At 36.8% G+C, this 22,345-nt stretch overlaps 1 protein-coding gene across 7 annotated transcripts in view; it reads right to left on the bottom strand.

The window, feature by feature from the left end:
• TBC1D4 (TBC1 domain family member 4) overlaps nt 1-22,345 on the bottom strand; it is a 188,504-nt gene that overhangs the window by 32,431 nt on the left and 133,728 nt on the right. For 4 of the 7 annotated variants that reach the window (XM_053898034.1, XM_053898059.1, XM_053898186.1 and 1 more), the window contains exons 6-12: nt 18,328-18,419; nt 17,931-18,041; nt 14,121-14,240; nt 7,745-7,819; nt 6,199-6,425; nt 4,500-4,664; nt 272-295 (exon numbers count right to left, since the gene is read on the bottom strand). In XM_053898034.1, coding sequence (XP_053754009.1) covers nt 272-295; nt 4,500-4,664; nt 6,199-6,425; nt 7,745-7,819; nt 14,121-14,240; nt 17,931-18,041; nt 18,328-18,419 — 814 coding nt within the window. The remainder of the gene's footprint in view (nt 1-271; nt 296-4,499; nt 4,665-6,198; nt 6,426-7,744; nt 7,820-14,120; nt 14,241-17,930; nt 18,042-18,327; nt 18,420-22,345) is intronic. The other 3 variants (XM_053898207.1, XM_053898228.1, XM_053898149.1) reach the window with 2 other exon arrangements.

Raw genomic sequence — 22,345 nt, 5'->3', positions numbered from 1 at the left:
AGGCTTTGCTTGAAGGCCACGGCACAGTACTAAGGAATTGTCAGCACAGAATAGAGTAGAAACAGGATTTCTGTTTGCAATCAACATTTTATATGATTATTTGTGATCTTTGATTACACCAGGCATCACATTTTCCCTATGACAGAACCCCATAGCACCAGAATGTTGGCATGCATTCAGGAGACAGCCAAAACTGTTTTTTAACTGACAGTGATATTCAGGTGGAAGAATTTATGAATTTTTATAAGAACATATTTAGACCTCTAATCACCTTGATTCTGAAGCAGTGTCCTGTCTAGTCCAACAGGAAAAGAAGGAATGACATTAGCATACAGAGAGATATATGACCAAAATCAGGATTTTAGAATAAAAAGGCATTTCCATTAGTCATCAATAAAGCATACAGTTATTTCAATAATGAATCGTGATATGATAATACTATTTTTATCAGTGAACACAAGAGAACTATGTGGAACCAACATTGTACTACAAAGTACTTCAGCAAAAATCTTATTTTCTCACTGAAAAGTCTTATAAGTGAATAGAAGTAATGACTATCATTTTACTTTTGACCAATTAACTTCAATATAAATGTTTTCTTGGTTAAAGGCTTAAATGCTGAGAAAAAATTATAAGGAGTGACAAAGATGCCTATTGATAGAAAGGATGTATCATATTTGATAAATATTATATAAATGTACTATATCATCACAGTTATGGTTCAGCTACTAAACAATGAAATGACATTAAATTTTTAAAAATTAATTCAAGGCAAAACAAAACATATGCTTATTCCCTTTCCTTTATCATTTCAAGGCTGTGCAGATAAACCTACTAATCAATAAACCATATTAAAAATATCTTGATTCCTTTTTCTCAGCCTACTTAAAAACAGTAACCTGACATGTTTTTAATGATTCAGAATAGAGGTCCTAAAGAAGGATGCCTAATCTGAGTTTCAAATTTTCAATTTAATAGGCTTTTTAAGAAGTAGTATATATTAGCCTATATGCTAACATACTCTGTACCTTATTTGGCTGTGCATATTTAGAGATTCACTCTATACAACTAATAAGATGCGAGGTACTCAAGTGAAAAGAAAATTGTAATTCATAGTATTCTGAACCTCATTCCTCTCAATATTCTGAATAGTTCCAGATATTACAGTAATTGTGTGTGCTTCATGTTCTCTCTGAAAGGCGTGATGAGAAATGTAGATTCAGAAATCACTGAATTAAAACCATGCTCTTGAGTATCCTCATTCTTAGGAAATACATATTAAAGTATGCAGAGTATTAATGTATGAATGGAAGTAACCTATTTACAAATGACTTAGAATAAAGAAATATATACTCATATATGCACGTGTGTGTGTACACATATACATATAATATGTGAATAAACAGAAGGAATGGTAAAGAAAATGTGGAAATTTTAAAAAATTGATGAATCTGGATAAAAGGTTTTCAGGAGTTCTCCATATTATTTTTCCAAGTTTTCTTTAACTCTGAAATTATTTCAAAATACAAATTGAAAAAAAAACCCTGTCCCAGATTATAACTAATAATTTATGTCTAAGTGACTTACTAGTTGAAATAAACCTATTAATAGTGAATTTTGTCCAACAATTTTACTACTGTGTACATAGTCCTCAATAATGGACAGATATGCTAATATCCAGGACAACTAATAATATCCAGGATAGCACTCTTTTAATGACCCAAAACTAGAAACAACCCACATATTAAGTGGAATACTATACAGCAATAAAAAATAAATGAACTGAACTACACATAAAATGGGGATGAATCTCATAAAGTAATGTGCAATGAAAGAAGCCAGAGTAAAAGAACGTATGCTGTACCATTCCATTTATACAGAGTTCAAAACCAGGCAAATATGAACAATGGTATGAGTGATCAGGGGGAAGAGAAGTGATTGGGTGGGAAGAGGAGAAGAACCATGAGAGTACTGATAGCATTCCATTTATTGAGAGGTGGTGACATGGGAGCATTCACTCCGTGACAATCCACTGAGCTGTATGCTCAGGGCTGGGGTACTTGCCTTTTTTTTTTTTAAGTTTATTTATTTTGAGAGAGCGAAAGAGAAAGAGAGAGAAAGAGAGAGTGCACACACGAGTCGGAGAGGGGCGGAGAGAGAGAATGCCAAGCAGGCTCTGAGCTGACACAGAACAAAGCCTGACTCAGGGCTCAAACTCACTAATTGTGAGATCATGACCTGAGCTGAAATCAGGAGTCAGACACTTAACTGACTGGGCCACCCAGGCAGCCCTGATTGTTATACTTTTCTATAAAAATAAAAAATTTAAGTCTCTTTTTGGCCTGCTGGGTCTATGCTGGTCAAATTACCAAAAAAAAAAAAAAACAAAAACAAAACTGTACAGAAAGTACAGAAAAATGTACAAGAAAGTGCTCTCTGATTTTTCGCTATTCTTAGAGCCAAGAAAATATTACAAAGCACAGAAAACAGGATTATTTTTAATGATCCTACAAATTTAAAAGTTCTCCATTTGTTTAAATATATCACTTCAAGTAAGATAGCTACAAAAAGTGAAAATTTTCAATGCAAAACTAAATACACTTACCCTCTGACTTTAATATCCTTCTTTAGAATGAGATACAGAGGACTAGGAAGCTTTGAGCAAGAATAATGCACACACTTAAGCAAAACTACTGAAGACAGATATGTAACACACTACAATATAAATAATCTAAAAAAAAAAGCCACTGTTTTGGCATTCTGCATTCTGTTCACAGCTAACCTTTGACCTTCTCAATGATTTTTCCTAATTGTCACTTTTGGGCAGGGTTCTGTTTCCAGAAGAAAACTAGGATTGCCCAGATGCTCACTTTAACTAACATAACAATAAGAAACTGCCAGTATGTTTCATTCAAAGTGCTGTACTCTTATTAATAGGTAGTACTATAGACATAAGGCAAACTGATATTTTTATATGTGTACGTTCTTGGTTCTCTCAATTCATGGCATATTCCATATATACTACACTGTTTTTTGTAGCTAATTTCTTTTCAATCTTCTCCCATAAGGTTGTCCCTGAAAAATCCCTTATTTACTTTTTTATATTTATTTTTTAAGCAATCTCTACCCCCAAAGTGGGACTCAAACTCCCAACCCCAAGATTTAACAGTTGAATGCTCTACCAAGTGAGTCGGCCAAGTGCCCCTTGAAAAGCCCTTTAAAATCAGTTCTTCATTCATTTTCTTCACTAGAAACTCAATGTATGAACATGACTTTGTACTAATTCAGAGGAAGTTCAGATTCAAAATTTTTTAAATCCAGTATTAATTATCTTTCTTAGAGTGAAGATAATTGGCACACATAGACAAAAGATACTCAGATCATTCAAAAATTAGTCTAATTTAACCAGTTGCTGAAGGTTACCTAGTTAAATGCTAACTTTTGGGATTTCCTAAGTCTAAAAGAAATGGGGCCAAAAAGAAAATCTTAGTGACACACAGGCTGGTTACAACAGGTATTCCTCTCCTTGACTGCAAGAATTGTCAAATATCAAATGACTAGGAACAACCCAAGTCTATCAGCAAGACAGCGGATAAACTGTAGTGTATTAAATGGAATACTATACAGCAAAAAAAAAAAAAAAGAATGAGTCAAGCAAGCTACACCGAAGACTGGAATGAATATCACAAACTTCTAAGCCAGCAACAATCCCTTTAGAAGAATTCCCAAGCTAACTCAACACTTTTCGAAGGCTATCGATATCCCACTAATAATTTGAATAATCAGTAAGATGTCATAATTTTACATTTTTTAAAAAGGCAATTCTCCAAAAATCACTACATCTAATTTTGTGTACTTAAAAGCACAAAGATTTTAAAAGCTATACATTTTCAATACTGAGAACAAAACAAAATCAGATAACTACAAGACTCAAGAAATCCTTCATGCTATCTGAAAGAGCTGACATCAACATGATCCTGTACCCATTATGTATTTTACACTGAGTTTTAGAGAAGTAAATCTATGTCATAGAAAAATCAAAGAAATGCCTAGGAAATATTCTATATACTTAAAAACTAAAGATATATTTATCTATCACGTTAATACAGTTGGCTTATGGATTCCGTATCATATGTCCAAAGAGGCTAAGAAGAAAAAGCACAATCGGAGGAGACTTGCTTAGTATGTATTAGCACCAGGTCTTGTTGCAAACAGTACAAAGCTTAGACTCTGGAGCATACAGCAAAGAAATACACAGTACAAAGATATAATTCAAAAAGTTAGATGATCGTGTTATTAAAGGCTTTGAAACACTGGTTTTAAAAGTTTTCTTGATAAAATTCATTGGAATTGAAGCCACTATATTAGAAATGGATTAGAACAAGCACAACATATGGATGCGTAAATGTCACTCCAAAATTAATGAGCCACTTTTTAGTAACATATCAGCATATCACTGCAGAAAATTTTGCTTTGCAAACAGAGGACACTGATCTCACCTGATTTCATTTTCATACTGTGGGGACAGTCTACCTGAATTCTGGTAAAAGCTTTTCAGGAAAGAGGGGGCAGTGAAGGAAGGGGCAGAGAAGGAAGTATGAAGACTTGGAAGACTGGAGGAAGAATTACTCTCCTTGGGCATGCGCCGAACTGATGGAAGAATGCTGAGTACAGAAAACACAGCAAATTTGTCTTAATTTATATTTCGGCAAAATCTTCATTCACTATGAAAAAGCATATAAACAGGTTCTTGCTATTAATTCAGTCTTGCCTTTCAAAGCTCAGGGCTGGATCTTCTATGGAAAAAAGGAAACATGCAGTTGTCTGTTGAAATGACCATGACCTTGCTCACTCCTCACAAACTGAATTCCTCACCTGTGCAGCATGTCCGACCATACGTGTTTGTCTCTAAAACATTCTTAACAGTTTTAGGACAAACAGAGTTTATTTTTATGTGCAAAAGATACTTCAAGGGAAAAAAAAGTAGGAAAGCAGAAATAATTACAGGAAACAAGTTCCTGTAAATGATTATCAGTAGTTCAAAGACTTAACTATTTTAAGTCTAAAATAATCTTTTAAATTCTTAATAATTTTTCCCGGACAAAAGAGACTTCGTGCCTTGTGTAAATATAAATGAAGCAGTCATTTTTTTTAAAAATCTTGATATACACATGAATTGTAAATCTTTTTTAGAAAAGAAAATCTGAGAAAAATTAACTCTATTACTCTACTTTATTTTCATATATCCTAAGTATCTACCTTATTTTTAAGTATCAAATCAGTCAAAAAACAACACTGAAGATAAAACAGTATCCTTAAACTTAATGTTGATAACTCTGATAACAACTAATATAAAAATTCCTTTTACTTAGAGTTCTGGGTTGTTGTTTTGTTTTTCCCCAACCGGGATCACTATCAGACTCTGTTTCCCATATCAGACTCACAGGCAAACTAGAGAAACAAAATTAATTCTAGGATTTAAATTCTGACATGTGCTACACAGGAAGATGTGAAAGCACTCTACAATTCTGAGTTTACCTCCTTTATTATATATTACCAAATGCCAAACAATTTTGTTGAATTATTTTTTAAATACCATATAAAATCATTTCTAATGGACACTCCTATCAATTATTATATATGTATTCTTCTTTGCAGATATCACTTTATTCTAGATAAAATTTTTAATAACTTTCATTTTTGGCTTTAATTTATTATAAAGTGTAGCCAAATTTTATGTCATGTAGGAAGATAGCTTAGGTGGTTTTTTTAACCCTTGTATTTTATCATAGGCTAACAGGAAGTTCTACTTCTATGTACATTATTTTCAAATTTGCTGATTATGTTTCAGTAGAGTGTTCCTCAAGAAAACACTGAGTAAAATGTGTTGTCACCAAGTTTTTCAGACAAAATAAGTGTGTAATATCTTGTATTTTCCATTTTTCTGGGAAAAAAAAAAAAAAACAACAAAAAACTGTTTCTGTCCAAAATGCTTTAACTCTTCTCTTGGAGTGTACCTTAAATCCTGCCTTGTTTCTTTTAGTAACTGAAGTTTTTTTACAATTCAATTTATTTTTCTGGTCTTTCTAAAAGCGAACTGTTGGCAGCATGAAGTCACAACAAATCTTAACTGCACAGTGACCGTAACAGGTGACAGGAGAATTTCATTTCACTTTCCAGAAAGAGTGTTGGACTCACCTGCACTGTTCGCTGGAACTCTGCCTCAGAAGAGGGGAGCGAACACCGTGAGCTCTCCCATCCTGTAAATTCAGCTTTCTCTTTGTGCTTGAAGGTGGGTGGCTGAACGTGTGTGCCCGTCTTCGAAACTGTGGGGAGTCAGAATCCTCTTCAGGGAATGTCTGCCAAGCTGAGGACAGTGGGGAGGCTGGTGGTGTCCCTGGTGGGGAGTCTCCCGGTGAATAGTCCTGCAACGCAAGCAGAAGTGAGGTCTTTCTTTCCTACATGGATCATGGCAGACCTGCTTCAACACACAGCTCAAAAGTGACAGGGAGCCTCTTCTTCCTCCTGAGTCATGACAAAACTTTTTTTTTTTTTCACTCAATCCATGCTGAAGGCTAATCAGTATCACCACAACCCATTTCTTCAGATAAGCAGCTGTAACACAGCATCCGTCAAGATAGGCAGAAAGAGAAAGGAATGATAAGAAAAAGTATTCTTTCTCCTAACACTTTGTGGTAAAATGCTATAGCTGCTGTACTTTTCTCATTGTTGCCAGAAAGATGAAAAGGGATCATGACCAAAAAAGGGTGGAGTCTGGATTTACATATCTACTGATTTCCGTGACATATCGCCTGCATGCTTCCTGTACTGTCAAAACAATATCGTGATGCCTGAGTATCCAAGTTTCATAGCAAAGCCTTCAGGAAAATAAAATAAAGCCTGTTGAGTACCTTCATTCACTGTGGATATTTCTATCCAATGACAAGTTCCCTGAGGTAAATTTTTTTTAAAAAACATGAAAAACAGGAAATGAATGAAAAGTGAGCTATGCCGGAATGCCTCTCCTATTGCATGGGTGGACATCATAAATCTTTCAATTTAGACAGGTATGCTGTTTATACTTTCCAAAACAGGCACCACTGTAGAAATGTTTAGCTTGATAAACATGGGTGAGGGTTAAGACGCTCATAGTGAAACCAAATCCCCACTTCTATCAACACAAAGTTCAGTAAAAATATTTTAATATTTTCCATTTAAAATAGGTTGCATATACCTCGGGTGACATATTGCCTGATACCTACTGAGAACTATCTAGGAGATAACGAGGAACCTAATGTTACAGTTAAAAAAAAAAATGGGGGGAGCAGTAACATGACAGAACAAAAGATAAAAAGATCACCATACAAGTGCAATAATTAGATGACTTATTTTTCTGTGGCTTTGGATCAAAAGTTGCTCAAATACTGTGTTCCCAAGCGTACCATCTCCAAAACAGCAAAGAGCCTGACAGAGCACCATTAGCCTGGAATAGGTGTTCTGTGCTAACATGAGAAAGCTGCAGTGGAAGAGAGCAACGTAATAATATCCATAACCTTCTTACTTTAAATAACAGTATTTTTCATTTATTTTAACATTAATCTAATATTTTAACTTTAATTGTAACAATAACATTTGTTAAAGTCACAAACGACTCATCACAAAACAACTAAGCGATACTGCCATATCAGCGCTGGTTTTTGCCAAGTTGCAATCAGCAGTAAAAACAGGAGCTCAGACGAGATACCTTCTCTGAAGCAAGACTGTTGGACCGTTCAAAGCTATCCATACTTCCAAGCCGGCCTCTCATTCTGTTAGCTCCCTGAGTGAAGAGAATATAATTTAGTTGTTCATGCAGTTTGAATTTTTACTTTAAAAACCATAAAAGGCAGTTGCCTCTTTATACTAGCATTAAATTGATCCTTTTGTGTTTCGCTCAGATTCATTGGCAGTATTAACAGCCTTGCCTGCACAGTAAACAGAACTTATACACAACCTATTTGCACTGCTTCTAAATCAGTCATTGGATAACTAGATACTCTGATCAAGGTTTTTAAAGTTACTCTGGTTACAAGGTTAAACATTCTTCATCCATAAGATCAGGAAAACCCCATAAGATCAAAGACAGCCCCATTCACTTTATGTCTCATACAGATAAACATAACCGTGGAAGGCAGAACACAACAAACCACAACAGTTATAAAGAAAAAGTTAAAAAAAAAAAAAAAGGGGGGGGTGGTGTTGCGCCTAGGTGGCTCAATTGGTTAAACATCTGACTTCTACTCAGGTCATGATCCCATGGTTTGTGAGTTCAAGCTCCACATCAGGCTCCCTGCTGTCAGCATGGAGCCGGCTTCACATCCTCTGTCTCCCTCTCTTTCTGCCCCTCCCCCCTCCATAGCTCTCTCTTTCAAAAATAAACATTAAAAAAAAAATTTGAAAACATCCAACCTCCACAATACCTAGATTAAAAACAACATAGTTCACATTATAGGATTATAATAAACAAGTTTTTAAAAACTCCATTGGAGGGCTGCTTGGTGGCTCAGTTGGCTAACTGTCCAACTCTTGATTTCAGCTCGGGTCATGATCTCACGGTTCATGGGTTCAAACCCCGCATCGGACTCTGCACTAACTGTGTGGGGCCTGCTTGGGATTCTCTCTCCCTCTTCTTCTTAAAAAAATGAGCTAAGGAATGCAAATTACAAACAACTGCATCGTAAAATGTATAGATTCAGCTTCATTCATTCTTCCATATGAAAACTATGTCAATAAAACATTTCTCTCTAGAAATGCTAGACTACCCGTCAGTCTGCTTCAAGACAGGTGAACTGGTTTTTGTGGGGTTTCTTTGTTTTTTGTTTTTGTTTTGTTTTTTTGTAGTTGTTTGGTATGGATTTCATAGATGATCTAAGAAAGAGGAACTGAAGAGATCATCTCATCTATTACATATTCTCCTGTGATTACAACTACTATCTTGTACAATCTGTTTTTCATGTAGTCAACAAGTGCCTCAGCAGTTACTAGTTTATTATGAAAGTCAACAACAGAACTCAGTATGGCCAAACATCACATAATCCATCAACTGCCATTTTTTTTTTTCTTTCTCTTTGAGCTACCCATTATAGAAACCTCTGCCTTTTTACCTTACTCTGGACAGGTTGCAATTTAGACTTGCCAGTATTTTCCTTTACTATCAACCTAGACATTTCTTTTAATACTACCCTATGTTGAAATATGTCTGTGATCTTAAGTCTTCCTCTTTTTTACTTCCTCATTTTGGTGGAGTGCATACTCCAGGTGCCTTCTGAGAAAGGGACACTGGGGTATTTTCTCGTTCTGTAACTCCTACCACTCGGCGTTTGGATCTTCAGACTGATCCTTTTTTCACCTTGTCCTCCTATTCTCCATTTCCAAGAAACAGAGTTTCTTGGAAAAGTTTTCCAACTCTAGCTTCCCAGACTTCTGTTGAATTTTTCTTTGGATGTCTTCTACCAGAAAGTTTTAACAGTTCTTTCTTGTTCCCCCAACTGGCTGCTGATTCAATTGTTCACTCAGGTGACTCTTGTTCTCTCTCAACTGACTCGTTTATATGTATGGTATCCTACACCTGGTTTCATAGAAGCAATACTTATTCTTATCTACGTATATCAATTATAGTTTTCTATTTCTGTTGGCACCTAAATAACAATCATATCAACAGCAAAATTGATGGCCACATAAAATATCAATGAGTACCTATCACCTTCTATATACTATGTTGAGCATTTTATAGTGCATTATCTCATTTAATCCTCACAGAGTCTCCAAGGTGGATATAGTTACTTAGCTCAACTTTACAGTTAAGGAGACTGAAGTTCTGATTACGTTGCCAAAGTTTACACTGCTAGTTCAAGGACTGGGCAGCAATTTGAACCCAAGAATTTCAACTTAGAAGTGGAACTCTTGAGCTCATATTCACTGTTATCTCCTGTAAACAGAACTTGGTGAAAAGTGGAATTGCTAATAAAACTAAGCAGCCTACACTGGTAATTTTTCAAATGTCCTGCAAAGAACCTGATCAAGGTTCTTTCAGTTCTTCAGTTCTATGCCTAACAACAGACACTTCCAGTAATAAACTATATTTGTGGCGGATCAATGGTTTGGTTCATGTGCGTGGCCAAAAGGAAACTATTGTGAGGACCAGGTTGTTTTTCCCATTATTTTTTAGCTGCTACTTCCAGGCCAACCTCCCTGCTTATCTTAAACAGGTTATTTGGTCACAATAAGGGGACTGGTCAGACAGGTATCAAGTCATTTCCATTATTAGAAAAGCACTTAAATCACACATTTTAGTCATAGCAGTGTTTTATCCATGTGTTTTGTGTGTGTGTGTGGACACAAAGAAATACAAATTTACTTTAAAATTATGCTCTAGGGGCACATGGGTGGCTCCGCTGGTTAAGTACCAAGCTCGTGATTTCGGCTCAGGTCATGATCTCACGGTTCATGAGTTTGAGCCCTGTGTCAGGCTCTGTGCTGACAGTGCAGATCTTACCTGGGATTCTCTCTCTCTCTCTCTCTCCCCCTCTCTCCCCCTCCTCTGTTTGTACGCACACACTTGCCCCCATCGCTCTCTATCTCAAAAATAAATAATTTTAAAATAAATAAATAAATAAATAAAATTATGCTCTATCGTGGTCATTAATTCACACATTTCAACAAGGAAGGACAATGGATAGTACTCTGAGGGAAGCATAAAATGAGAACTGTTTTCCAATGATGCATACTTTATATTAATAAATGTTCCTCTTTTGGAAATATTTATCTGTACATAAACACATTAGTGAATATTTCCCTTCTATAAAACTTCAACTAATGAAAAAGCAACAAATACCCAGAATACAGGACTCTGTCTTTTCACCTCTGAGCAGACAGCTTTTCCAGTCTAACTGTCTGATGATTTGGTAATACATGTGGCACGCCTCTTCCCCTGGACCCACTTTTTAATTGTTAATGAGCTGAGCTTCTGAGCATTTTAAAAACATATCCTATTTCATAAACAGCTATAGTTAGTTAAATCAACTGTCTTCACATTTAAAAATGGCAGCAATTATGAGCCAAAATCTGTGGCTGGAGTGCCAATCTTCTACCATATAACTCAGAATGAAAATGATACACTGATCAGTTTTAGAGGTACACAAAACCCCTCTTCTGAGTAACCTTTAACACACCATGGATAGCTGCCAACCTTCCCCTTAAGTCCATTCTGCTGCACATGGTGCAAGCAAGATCTTGTTGGGTCACATAATTTATGGCACTTGGCAGCACTGTGGGGCACAAAAGCTACACCATCCGCCTCGACCAAAATAGATGGGCTGTGTGTGCCCTTGCCGACAGAGTTGTTGCAGCCACTCAAGGCTATGTATGTGGCACTTCAAAGTCAGCCGTGCAAGTGCTGTGCAGAACGCCAAAGTACTAAATGGGGATGAGGAGAGTAATATTCTAAGCACCCTCGGGTCATTCCGAAAATGACAAGGGTTTCAGAGCTTCCCACTGTCTGGACCATCTCCTATCTACACTGCGATACTTTCCTAACATAGTGACATTTCATCCTCGTACTGATGTGAGATAGGCACAGTATCAGGATGCCCATTTCACAAATGGGGAAACTAGCTTAGAAGAAAATAATTTGTCCAGGATCATACATATAAAACCTACTAGGGCCGGGTCTTGAATTCAGGTCCCCAGACCACCTACTTAAATGGCCTTTCTACTAAAATTCTCACTAAATACAATGGGAGATAGGAGAAGGAGGGCGGGGAAGAGGAGAGGAGGGCAGGAGGGAGTGAGAAAAGGAAGGAGAGAGAAAGAAGGAACACAAGTAACTTATAAATACTGGGGAAGAAAAAGATAGGACAATTTTATGAAATGGTGCCTTAACACACTTCTGATTAATCTTGTAGAATACTCTTTTCCTACATTGTGTCTTCTGCTGATAATAGGGTTGGTAGCTGATCACTTTAATTAAGAGAAATATCTATAAAGTATTTTGAGTTCAGGCAAAGAAGAAAGAACAAGAACACCCTATATCAGAAGGTACTATGTCCTAATGCTCCCCTGCACTTCACTTTCCTGACCCTAATACTTGTGACGACAACAGGCTAGTGATTTTGTAGACCGTCCCTCAATTTGGGTTTGTTGATTCTACCTCATGATTAGATTCAGGTACTGCTCCTTTGGCAGGAATACCACAGAACTTCTGTACTCTCTGTATCAAGTCGCACAAGATTTCAATTTGTCTCATTGCTGATGACGTTCCCTTCGGTCAGTTGACTGAGGTGGTGTCTGCCAGTCTTCTCCACTGTGAAGTTACTACTTTCCTCTTTGTTATTAAAAAGTATTAATTAAATCCAGTAAATATCCTGATCATGATCAACTTCCAAGGTATTCATTTATGTTTCCTATCAGAGTGGGCTCATCGTTTCCTACTTCACACAACAGGTTACAATCCTTTGCTATCATTTATTTTGACGTTTATATTGCCTCAGATGTCAAGTGTGGGAGCCCTTCAAGGCCTTTTTAAAACTTTTTTAAAAATGTGTTTATTTATTTTTGAGAGAGAGCTAACAGGGGAGGGGCAGAGAAGGGGAGAGAGAGAATCCCAAGCAAGATCCACACTGTCGGCGCAGAGCATGATGTGGGGCTCAAACCCACGTACCATGAGATCATAAACTGAGCTGAAATCAGGTCGGACGCTTAACCGACTGAGCCATTCAGATGCCCCTCAAGGTTTTTATGACATACCACCATCTTTCTTTGCGCATTCCCTTATTATCTAAAATACCAACATGCTCTGTTTATCGTCTACTTCCTTTTGAAGTCCTGGAATCAGTCATTTCTCCCAGGATCCCAGTTCCCTCTTGTAGAATGATATGCAGAAACCAAACCTTGGGTGCTTGGTGTCACCCAAGCAGGCTTAATTTATTCACTGTTATTTGCAGAAAAGCTGTTCCCAGCTCCTATCAGTGGACAGAGCCAGGGACCACATACAGATTTACACACACACACACACACACACACACACACACACACACACGTGTTAATACATATACACGCATTACATATTATACATAAAACTCTATTATTCAAAAATATATAGATAGATAACCAGGATTCCATACTGTTACCTCTGAGTTGAATCCAACAACATGGGATTTATTCTAATTTCTTCCTTTTTCATATTTGTAATTTCCTTTTACTAAATCCTTAATACGTTTACATATTTGACCAGTCCCCTGTGTGTTAAAATCTCCACAACTGACACCTCACAGACACTCTCCTCATCCTACTCAGGTTCCAACACCCCATATCAGGGCTGCCACGCCCACCCACAGAGGCCATCCCCACCCTGCTCAGACTCTAACTCCTCATAGCAGCACCTTGAATGCCTTCTCCCCTCCACTCACTCTCACTCTGACATCCTGCACTGGGCCATCCCTATGCAGGACTGGCCTTCTCATCGGCTAAGGCTCAGACTTCCTGAACCAGGTTACCCTCTTAAGTTGACACGCTCCTCACCACACTCTGGTTTTCACAGGTTGCATTGGGCCACCCCACACACAGCACCCCACAGGCTCTATCTCTCTGCTCTGAGCTACTGTAACTCTCCCACCCTCCAGCCCTAACACCTCTACCTTGCCTGATCTCATCTGACAGTTTTGGACTGAACCATTCAGGAAGAGAATAATGGAAGGGAAGAGAAATCACTTTGATTTTAAAATAAAATATACAAATTTATTAAATGGAATATGTAGATTTCTATTAATTTACACTGTTTTCAGCATTTCCTGTCAGCTCCTAATAATAGCAAAATGAAGTATTTTGAGTTCCTATATATATATATATATATATATATATATATATATATATATATTTCTACTACTAAATCTCTTGCTCAAACTTAGATATTAGAAGCACCAGAATAAATCATGAGATTACTTTAAATAATTTAACTATATTAAAGCTATCTTTGTGGTTTATTTTTTTGAAAGGAAATATTCTGTGAGACAGTTGAGAATGAAGTAAAGCAGTTAGTAAACACAGACATCAATATCTAATTAAGAGTCTCTGTTTAATCTTACCCTTGAGAAGATATTTTCCAGGGAGCTAGTTAAAGATCTCTTAGCTTTATTTTTCAGAATGTCAAGCTTGAACCTTCCACTGCTTGTTGCATTTTCCGGGATGGTACTATTTGAAATTGTCTATAGAAAGAAAAACAGATAAATTTTAGTTTGGAAACATTCAGGGTTAAATGAGCCTTTAAATACAGGCTTGACTAAGCCATTAAAAACCATAACAATTCTTCTGTAGTTCTATTAAGGAGTAATAATTTAGGTCCCACACTGTGAGCATACAGATTATAAGGACAGGGGGTTACTTTTTAATATTGCAAGTAATAAAAAAACACAGAAGATCTCTCCTTTATGCCTTTCCTTTCTGCTAATATATTCCTGCTGCATTTAACAAAAATTTAAACTTGACGCGTCAATTTTTACTGCCATTTTGACTAACAACTATAACCATCCCTCTTCAAGCCACATATTTTATACCCAAATTATGAAGGAAAACATAGAAAAAAAGTTTCAAAGAACAAAGCATCTAGTGAAACTGAATTCTGCTGATGACTCTGTTAAAATCCCATTTTCATTTGTGAGTGGATCATTTCTTTCAGATCAACAAATACTCATAGATACTACAAACTGTATGAGAATCTACAATATGTCCACTATATTAGATTCTCTATTTTATCCTAGTACACTAAAAAGCTACCATGGTTCCTAGTGGTAGAAAATTTCCAAGAAAGAAACTTTATTATTTGTTTGAGAAAGAAATATATTCACATTAAACAGCAACACAAAACAACATGTATCAAATCTGGAAGTGTGAAGACTGGTTGTGGGTCTCAGGAATCAAAAGATTGGTTGTGGGTCTCAGTGGTCAGGAATAAAAAGATAGGCAAGATTCAGACAGGCAGAAAAAAAGGGGATGAAGATGGTCCTGGCACTGGGGATGACAGCAAAATCCTAAAGACCAATGCCCATGGGGCAGTGAGACAGTGCAGGTGTTTGGTTAAAACAAAAGAAAGTAGTGGAAGGTTAACTTGGAAAAGTGAGGCTGGATATGAAACCTTGAATGGGAGGAATCACGGATCAGATTTTATAAGCAGAGGGGCATCACAAAGTAATGTCTGGGGGAAAGATTTATTGGAAAGGAATATTCAAAAATCATGGGAAGGACAGGGAAATCAGAGAATGAAAGACCAGACAGGAAAATTCAGCACAGTCATTAGAATTGGCTCCATGGGGTTAAGAAGTTACTGATTAAAAAAATATATATATGATCCCCCTCAAGAAAGGAAGGAAAGCCATGGATATGGATGTGAGCTGGACTGGGCTGGGGTGTATATAAATGATTAGGAAGGCATTCTTGTCAGGCTTTCAGGCAAAGAACATGACTAAAATAGAGAAATTGTAATGGTGCTTAGCACGATGCTTGACACCATAGATGCTCAGTAAATACCAGGTAAATAAATGGAAAGAAGAAAGGAAGGGTGGGGGGGAAGAGAGAAAGTGAGGGAGAACTTACTAAAATCCCAAGACTTTATGTTTCTTGACCTTCCTATATCACTGGGCATGGCTGATCTTCTAACTTGAACTTTTCTCCTACCTTGGTCACCCACCATGGCAAATTTCATTCATTCTCTTTCTGTCTTTTTCACTGGCACCATTTTAATTCCCTCATTGCCTGACATGCAGGTGTCCCTCAGTACCCCCCCTTCGATTTCAAGTCTATGCCAGAGCCCAATGTCTTCCATATTTACACCATGAATTCAAATTCCTCTGTGGGCACCAAATCCATTTTTCTAATTAAATCTCAAACACATTTCTAAAATTGAACTCTTATTTCTTATTTCCATCCCTTTCCCCACTCTTGTTTTCTTTCTACATGTCCTAGACTAGTTTCATACAGTTCCCCAAAATCTGCAACTGTGTGGCCTCTACTAGCAATCCCCTTTCCCTTCCTTGACACATGTTCCCAGTCACCAAGTCCTAATGATCACGCCTCCTAAATGGTTCTTGCCTCATTCCCTTTCCCATATCTCCAGTAGTGCTCTAGCTCAGCTTCTCTCCAAGACAAAATAAATTCTTTTTTTTTAAGTTCACTTATTTATTTTGAGAAAGAGAGAGACAGAGAGAGAGACCATGTGCAAAAGTGGGGGAGGGGCAGAGAGAAGGAGAGACAGACTCCCAAGCAGGCTCCGCATCATCCACGAAGAGCCTGATGCAGGGCTCGAACTCACAAACTACGAGCTCATGACCCAAGCTGAGATCAAGAGTTGGACACTTAATCGACTGTGCCACGCAGGCACCCCCAAAATAAATTCTTAAAGACAGAATCACTCAATCTATTTTTGTATAGGTGTTATCCCTCTCTGGTACATACTTATATCATTGTCCCAATCCTGCCGTATATCTCCATATTTTACTTTATTTGATTACATGTCAGTTTCTCCTCCTCAACAGTTAGATGGCAGAAAAGAGCTGTCATTATTCAACCCCATTGCCTAGTACCTAGTACGCAACTTGATAACAGTTTGTGCAATAACTAAATGAGTTACTTCTCGCATATTCTATTATCAAATTCTCCGGATTTGAGAATGTGACTTCAGTCCTAACACTGTCAACCTCCTCACCCATCAACCTGTCCCACAAATCAACCATCACTATAACAGCAGAATTATCTCTTTAAATTACAAACCTGATCTCACACTCTTACTTGAAACCTTTCAATGACAAAGTCAGACTGAGCACTTAAGGCTCTTCATCATCTCACTGCTGCCTATCCTTCTAGCCATTATTTCCCCATCAATCCCCAGGTACATCCTAAAAATCCATTAAGTATGTTGAAGGCCTGCATGAAGTATGTCGTGCTCACAGCTACTGCAAAACTTTGTGCTCAATGTCCCTTCCTTTAAAAACACTCCCTCGAATTTTTCAATGAACAAACCATCTCCCCTAAAACTTCAGCCTCCCCCAAATTTCTTCTTCTTGAATTATTTAATTCTTCCCTCTTTCCTTACTCTCCATTCTGGCTCTAAAGCAAAAACATAGCTATTTTTGAGCTCGCTGCACTTCTTTTAAAAAGCCACTTTGTTACCTCTATTCTATGTGTCCATTTATCTGTCTGCATTCCCCTTTCCAATATTTGAGCTCTTTCCTGGAAGATTCATTCATCTCTTTTTTGTTCACCATTATCACACAGCTTAGCTCATAGAAGGTTCTCTCGAAGAGACTATTCAATGCATACAATTCAGGTATCACTAATAAAGTGATATGTGATTTGTTCTGAATAGAGTGAAATACAGACTAATCTGAATTAGTGTTACTAAGTAAATATGTCATCGTCTCCCTACATGCTGTTGTTGGTGTCTTGCTTTATTTACATGCAGCTGGAAACACATTCTCCACCACATGCACAAAAATACCATATCTTCCTTTGCAGCTAAAAGGGATGTTTCCAAAATACTACTGCTTCTTTGGGTGTTTGCTATTTACCCTTCAAGCCTGTGTAAACTTTTAACGAAATAAAATGTTCATATGAATTTGAAATAAAATGGGTTAATATAACTAAAACTGCATGTTCATTCTAAATCATGAACACTTACTATTACTGTTTTTATAACAATAATCCTTTTTTTCACATTTTAAAACTCATCGTTATTTTATCTCAATGTTAAAACCTCCCATAAATAGCTGAAAAATGAATCTGATAGGACTTTAGCCCTAACGATGAGAACACAAAGAAAAGAAACTCCTTTCACGTCTTCTGTGATATTTTGAGTAAATACATAAACAAAACAAAGGTAGGTCCAGGGAAAGAAAACATCTCACCGATGGGCCTTCTCCAATGTGAATGTGTGTCCTCTGCTTGGCCTCACACAGCTGCCTCAAATGTAAAATCACAAGTTCATTCTCTTCCTGGTCGCTGACTGGCTTCATTTTCTGTCCAACAGACAAACCAAGAGCACATGATGGCAACACAGCTTCTCTCATCTTATTGTATTCCCTCTTGGTTTTATGTGTCTGGCAGACAGACATAAATAATGCTAAGTGTTTCACTGCCCTTAGAAGCAAAAGTAACAGGGGCATTCTCATTACTATCATACACAGTTCAAGAGAATATATATCTTTAACTTCAGAGAGAGAAGTGAAAAAAAAAACACTTATAAAAACAGGATCCAATTCTCATTTCTTAAATCTTATTTGTGAGAACTATAAATTATGTTACCTGGACGCGCTCAAAGATGTCTGCTTGCTCATTATCTGTCAGTGAAGAGAGATGCCTCTGTATTACCAGCTTGGCTCGTGGAGGGTAGAGACCTATGGAAAATGATGGAGATAAGTATTAAACACAGTAGCTGATGTATATATACATCAAAATGTATATATAATGCATTACAGACTGTCCCTTTAGCAGGCTCTGAAGCTAAATGTTCTCAAGGAGATGTGTTCCCACCCATAATAAACCTTGGAAACCTACCATGAAATGATTAAAGCTAGATGGAAACCTTACCTAAATCAACAGACCCCTGTTGGTATCCTGAAGTCAGAATTATTTTTTTTAACTTTTTTAATGTTTATTTATTATTTTTGAGAGAGACAGACAGAACACAAGTGAGGGAGGGGCAGAGAGAGAGGGAGACACAGAATCTGAAGCTTCCAGCTGCCAGCACAGAGCCTGATGCGGGGCTCGAGCGGACAAATCATGAGATCATGACCTGAGCCAAAGTCAGACGTTTAACCAGCTGAGCCACCCAGGCACCCTCTGGAGTCAGAATTATTAACAAGAAGTTTCTAAATGATACCAAATCAACAGCATAACCAGGTACCGTTTAGTATACTAACAAACTTTGACACCACAGAAACTCGTGGGTGAACACTAGCCTTGGCCAAAATCTCTAAGCTTAAACATGACCAAAAAAAAAAATTGTTTTTGAGAGAGAGAGAGAGAGCAGAGGGTCAGAAGGATGGGGAGAGAGAGAATCTTAAGAAGGCTCCATGCCCAGAGCAGAGCCTGGCACAGGGCTAGATCTCATGAAGGTGAAATCACGACCCGAGCCGAAATCAAGAGCAGGACGCTTAACCCACTGAGCCACCCAAGTAACCCAACGTAACATAATATTAATTTAATATTAATAATATTAAAAGGCAGAGCTCCAGCACAAACAGAATCTCTCCTCATCATGCAGGTCTTGTTTCACAGAACAAAATTTCAAGAATAACAATAGTATTTAGTGACATTTTTAGTGTTATTATTTTACCAAGAAATTGTTTACCTCTGTATATCATGTTATTTTTATATCTACCATACTCTTACACATAATTTATATCAAGTCCTTGGACAAAACATTTTTCCATGAAAACATTTTTGGTTTTATAAAATTTTTTTAAAGAGAAAAGAGTTATTTTCCTCTGAGTAAGATAACACTGTTTGTATTTGCTTTATATTTTATTACCCAAGTAGTATAAATTCCACATTTTTAAAATACTAGAACATTATAGATAGTGATAAATTTGCCTTTGATAGATACTAGAATCAGTGAGCAAAGGCATAAGAGATTTGTACAGATTCAAAGTATCTTCCCTAAAATATTTGTTGGCTCCAGGGTGAAGAACAGTACTTTTATGGTGGAAAATTGCTGAGAGCACCTTGAGCAGGTGATAAGGCCAGCATGACCAGTAATAAACTCCTCAACATCATGAGTCTCATGACAGGATGCACTGAGAAGGAGGCTGTACCATTTCTACAGTGCTCTTGCTAGGGAGGAGTGCCCTCGTTACAAAATTGAGAAGACATCAAACAGGCTGAACCAAGGGACAACCAGCAAAGTAATGGAGTGATGCTTTTTGGGAATGTCAAGGTCACAGAAGACAAGGAGACTGAGGAGGAGGGTGAAGTCACCACTACATATAAGGTAGAATCCTGACTGGGATCCTGGAATGAAAAGGACATGAATGAAAACACTGGTGAAGGATCAAATGAAATGTTTAGTTTGGATAATAATATTGTACCAATGTTAATTTCCTATGCTAAACATTGCACTGGGCTATAGAAGATGTTAACAATTGGAAAGGATAGGGATGAACATTTGGAAACTCTCTGCAACTGTCCTATTAATCTAAAAGTACACCAAATTAAAAGTTCTTTAAAAAAGAAATATAGGAAAAATGAACTATTGAAACCTCATCAAAATAAAAAGCTTCTGCACACCAAAGGAAACAATCAGCAAAACTAAAAGGCAACCAACCGATGGAATGGGAGAAAGATATTTGCAAATGACAATATTTGCTAATATCCAAAATCTATAGAGAACTTATCAAACTCAAAACCCAAAAAAACAAATAATCCAGTGAAGAAATGGGCAAAAGACATGAATAGGCACTTCCTCAAAGAAGACATCCAGATGGCCAACCAACACATGAAAAAATGCTCAGCATCACTCATCAAGGAAATACAAATCAAAACCACAATGAGATACCACCTTACACCTGTCAGAATGGCTAACATTAACAACTCAGGCAACAACAGATGTTGGCGAGGATGCAAAGAGGATCTCTTTTGCACTGCTGGTGGGAATGCAAACTGGTGTAGCCATTCTGGAAAACAGTATGGACGTTCCTCAAAAAATTAAAAATAGAACTACCCTACGATCCAGCAATTGCATTACTAGGTATTTATCCAAGGGATACAGGTATGCTGTTTCGAAGGGGCACATGCATCCCAATGTTTTAGCAGCACTGTCAACAATAGCCAATGTATGGCAAGAGCTCAAATGTTCATCGATGGATGAATGGATGAATGGATAAAGAAGATGTGGTCTGTATACATACATATATATATATATATATATATATATATATATATATATATACACACAAACACAATGGAGTATTATTTGACAATCAAAAAGAATGAAATCTTGCCATTTGCAACTATGTGGATGGAACTAGAGGGTATTATGCTAAGCGAAATTAGTCAGAGAAAGACAAATGTCATATGACTTCACTCATGAGGACTTTAAGAGACAAAACAGATGAACATAAGGGAAGGGAAGCAAAAATAACATAAAAACAGGGAGGGAGACAAAATATAAGAGACTCTTAAACATGGAGAACAAACACAGGGTTACTGGAGGGGTTGTGGGAGGAGGGATGGGCTAAATGGGTAAGGGGCACCAAGGAATCTACTCCTGAAATCATTGTTGCACTATATGCTAACTAACTTGGATATAAATTTAAAAAATAAATTAAAAAAAAGAAATATAGGATATTATGTATTTTTCCAGATAAAGCAAAGTGTATGTGTTATTCAGCAAATTATATTTTCACTCAATTATATAATTTTAAAATGTATCCAAAAATTAAAAAAAAAAAAAAAAAGAGAGGTTAGAGCGGGAGAGAGCCAAAGCATAAGAGACTGTTAAAAACTGAGAACAAACTGAGGGTTGATGGGGGGTGGGAGGGAGGGGAGGGTGGGTGATGGGTATTGAGGAGGGCACCTTTTGGGATGAGCACTGGGTGTTGTATGGAAACCAATTTGACAATAAATTTCATATATTAAAAATAAATAAATAAATAAAGCACACACCTGCATAATGCAGGTAAGTATTGAATTCAAAATAAATAAATAAAATAAAATAAAATAAAATAAAATAAAATAAAATAAAATGTATCCAAGTTGATATACAGTTGAAATTCATTCCTATTAATTCATTGTATGAACATATTTCAGTTATGCTATTGATACACATTTGGGTTGTTTACAATTTCCCCTTATTTAAAAACAATACAACCTTGAAAATGTCACCTTCTGAACTCATGTAAGAGTTTCTCTTATCAAGACAAGGAACTGGTGGGCAATTTTAGGTTAATACATTTCTATCAACTGTCCCCCAAAATGGCTACACCAATTTGCACGACATTCAGCATCACATAAATGTATCAATATCCCCACAATTTCACCAACAGTTAATCTGATGAGTATCTTACTGTTTTTTCCATTTTCATGTGTCTGACATCTAATAAGGCTGAGAATCTTCTCATTTTTATTATTGGACCTTTTAATTTCCTTTTTATACAAGTGTTTTTTAATATGAATTGTGTCATTGCCTACTGGTGGTTTTATCTTTCTCTTTCACACAGTAAGTGTTCTTATAAATTCTGATTACCAATCTGCTATCTCCTTACCTCTTGTTTATTATTCTTTTTTTTTTTAATGTTTATTTATTTTTGGGAGAGACAGAGAC

Source organism: Panthera pardus, unplaced genomic scaffold, assembly GCF_024362965.1.
Source record: "Panthera pardus isolate Hobbes unplaced genomic scaffold, ASM2436296v1 HiC_scaffold_1, whole genome shotgun sequence".
NCBI classification, from domain to species: Eukaryota; Metazoa; Chordata; class Mammalia; order Carnivora; family Felidae; genus Panthera; species Panthera pardus.
Note: the sequence above shows the minus strand (reverse complement) of the source record. Positions and strands in the feature narration are given on the sequence as shown.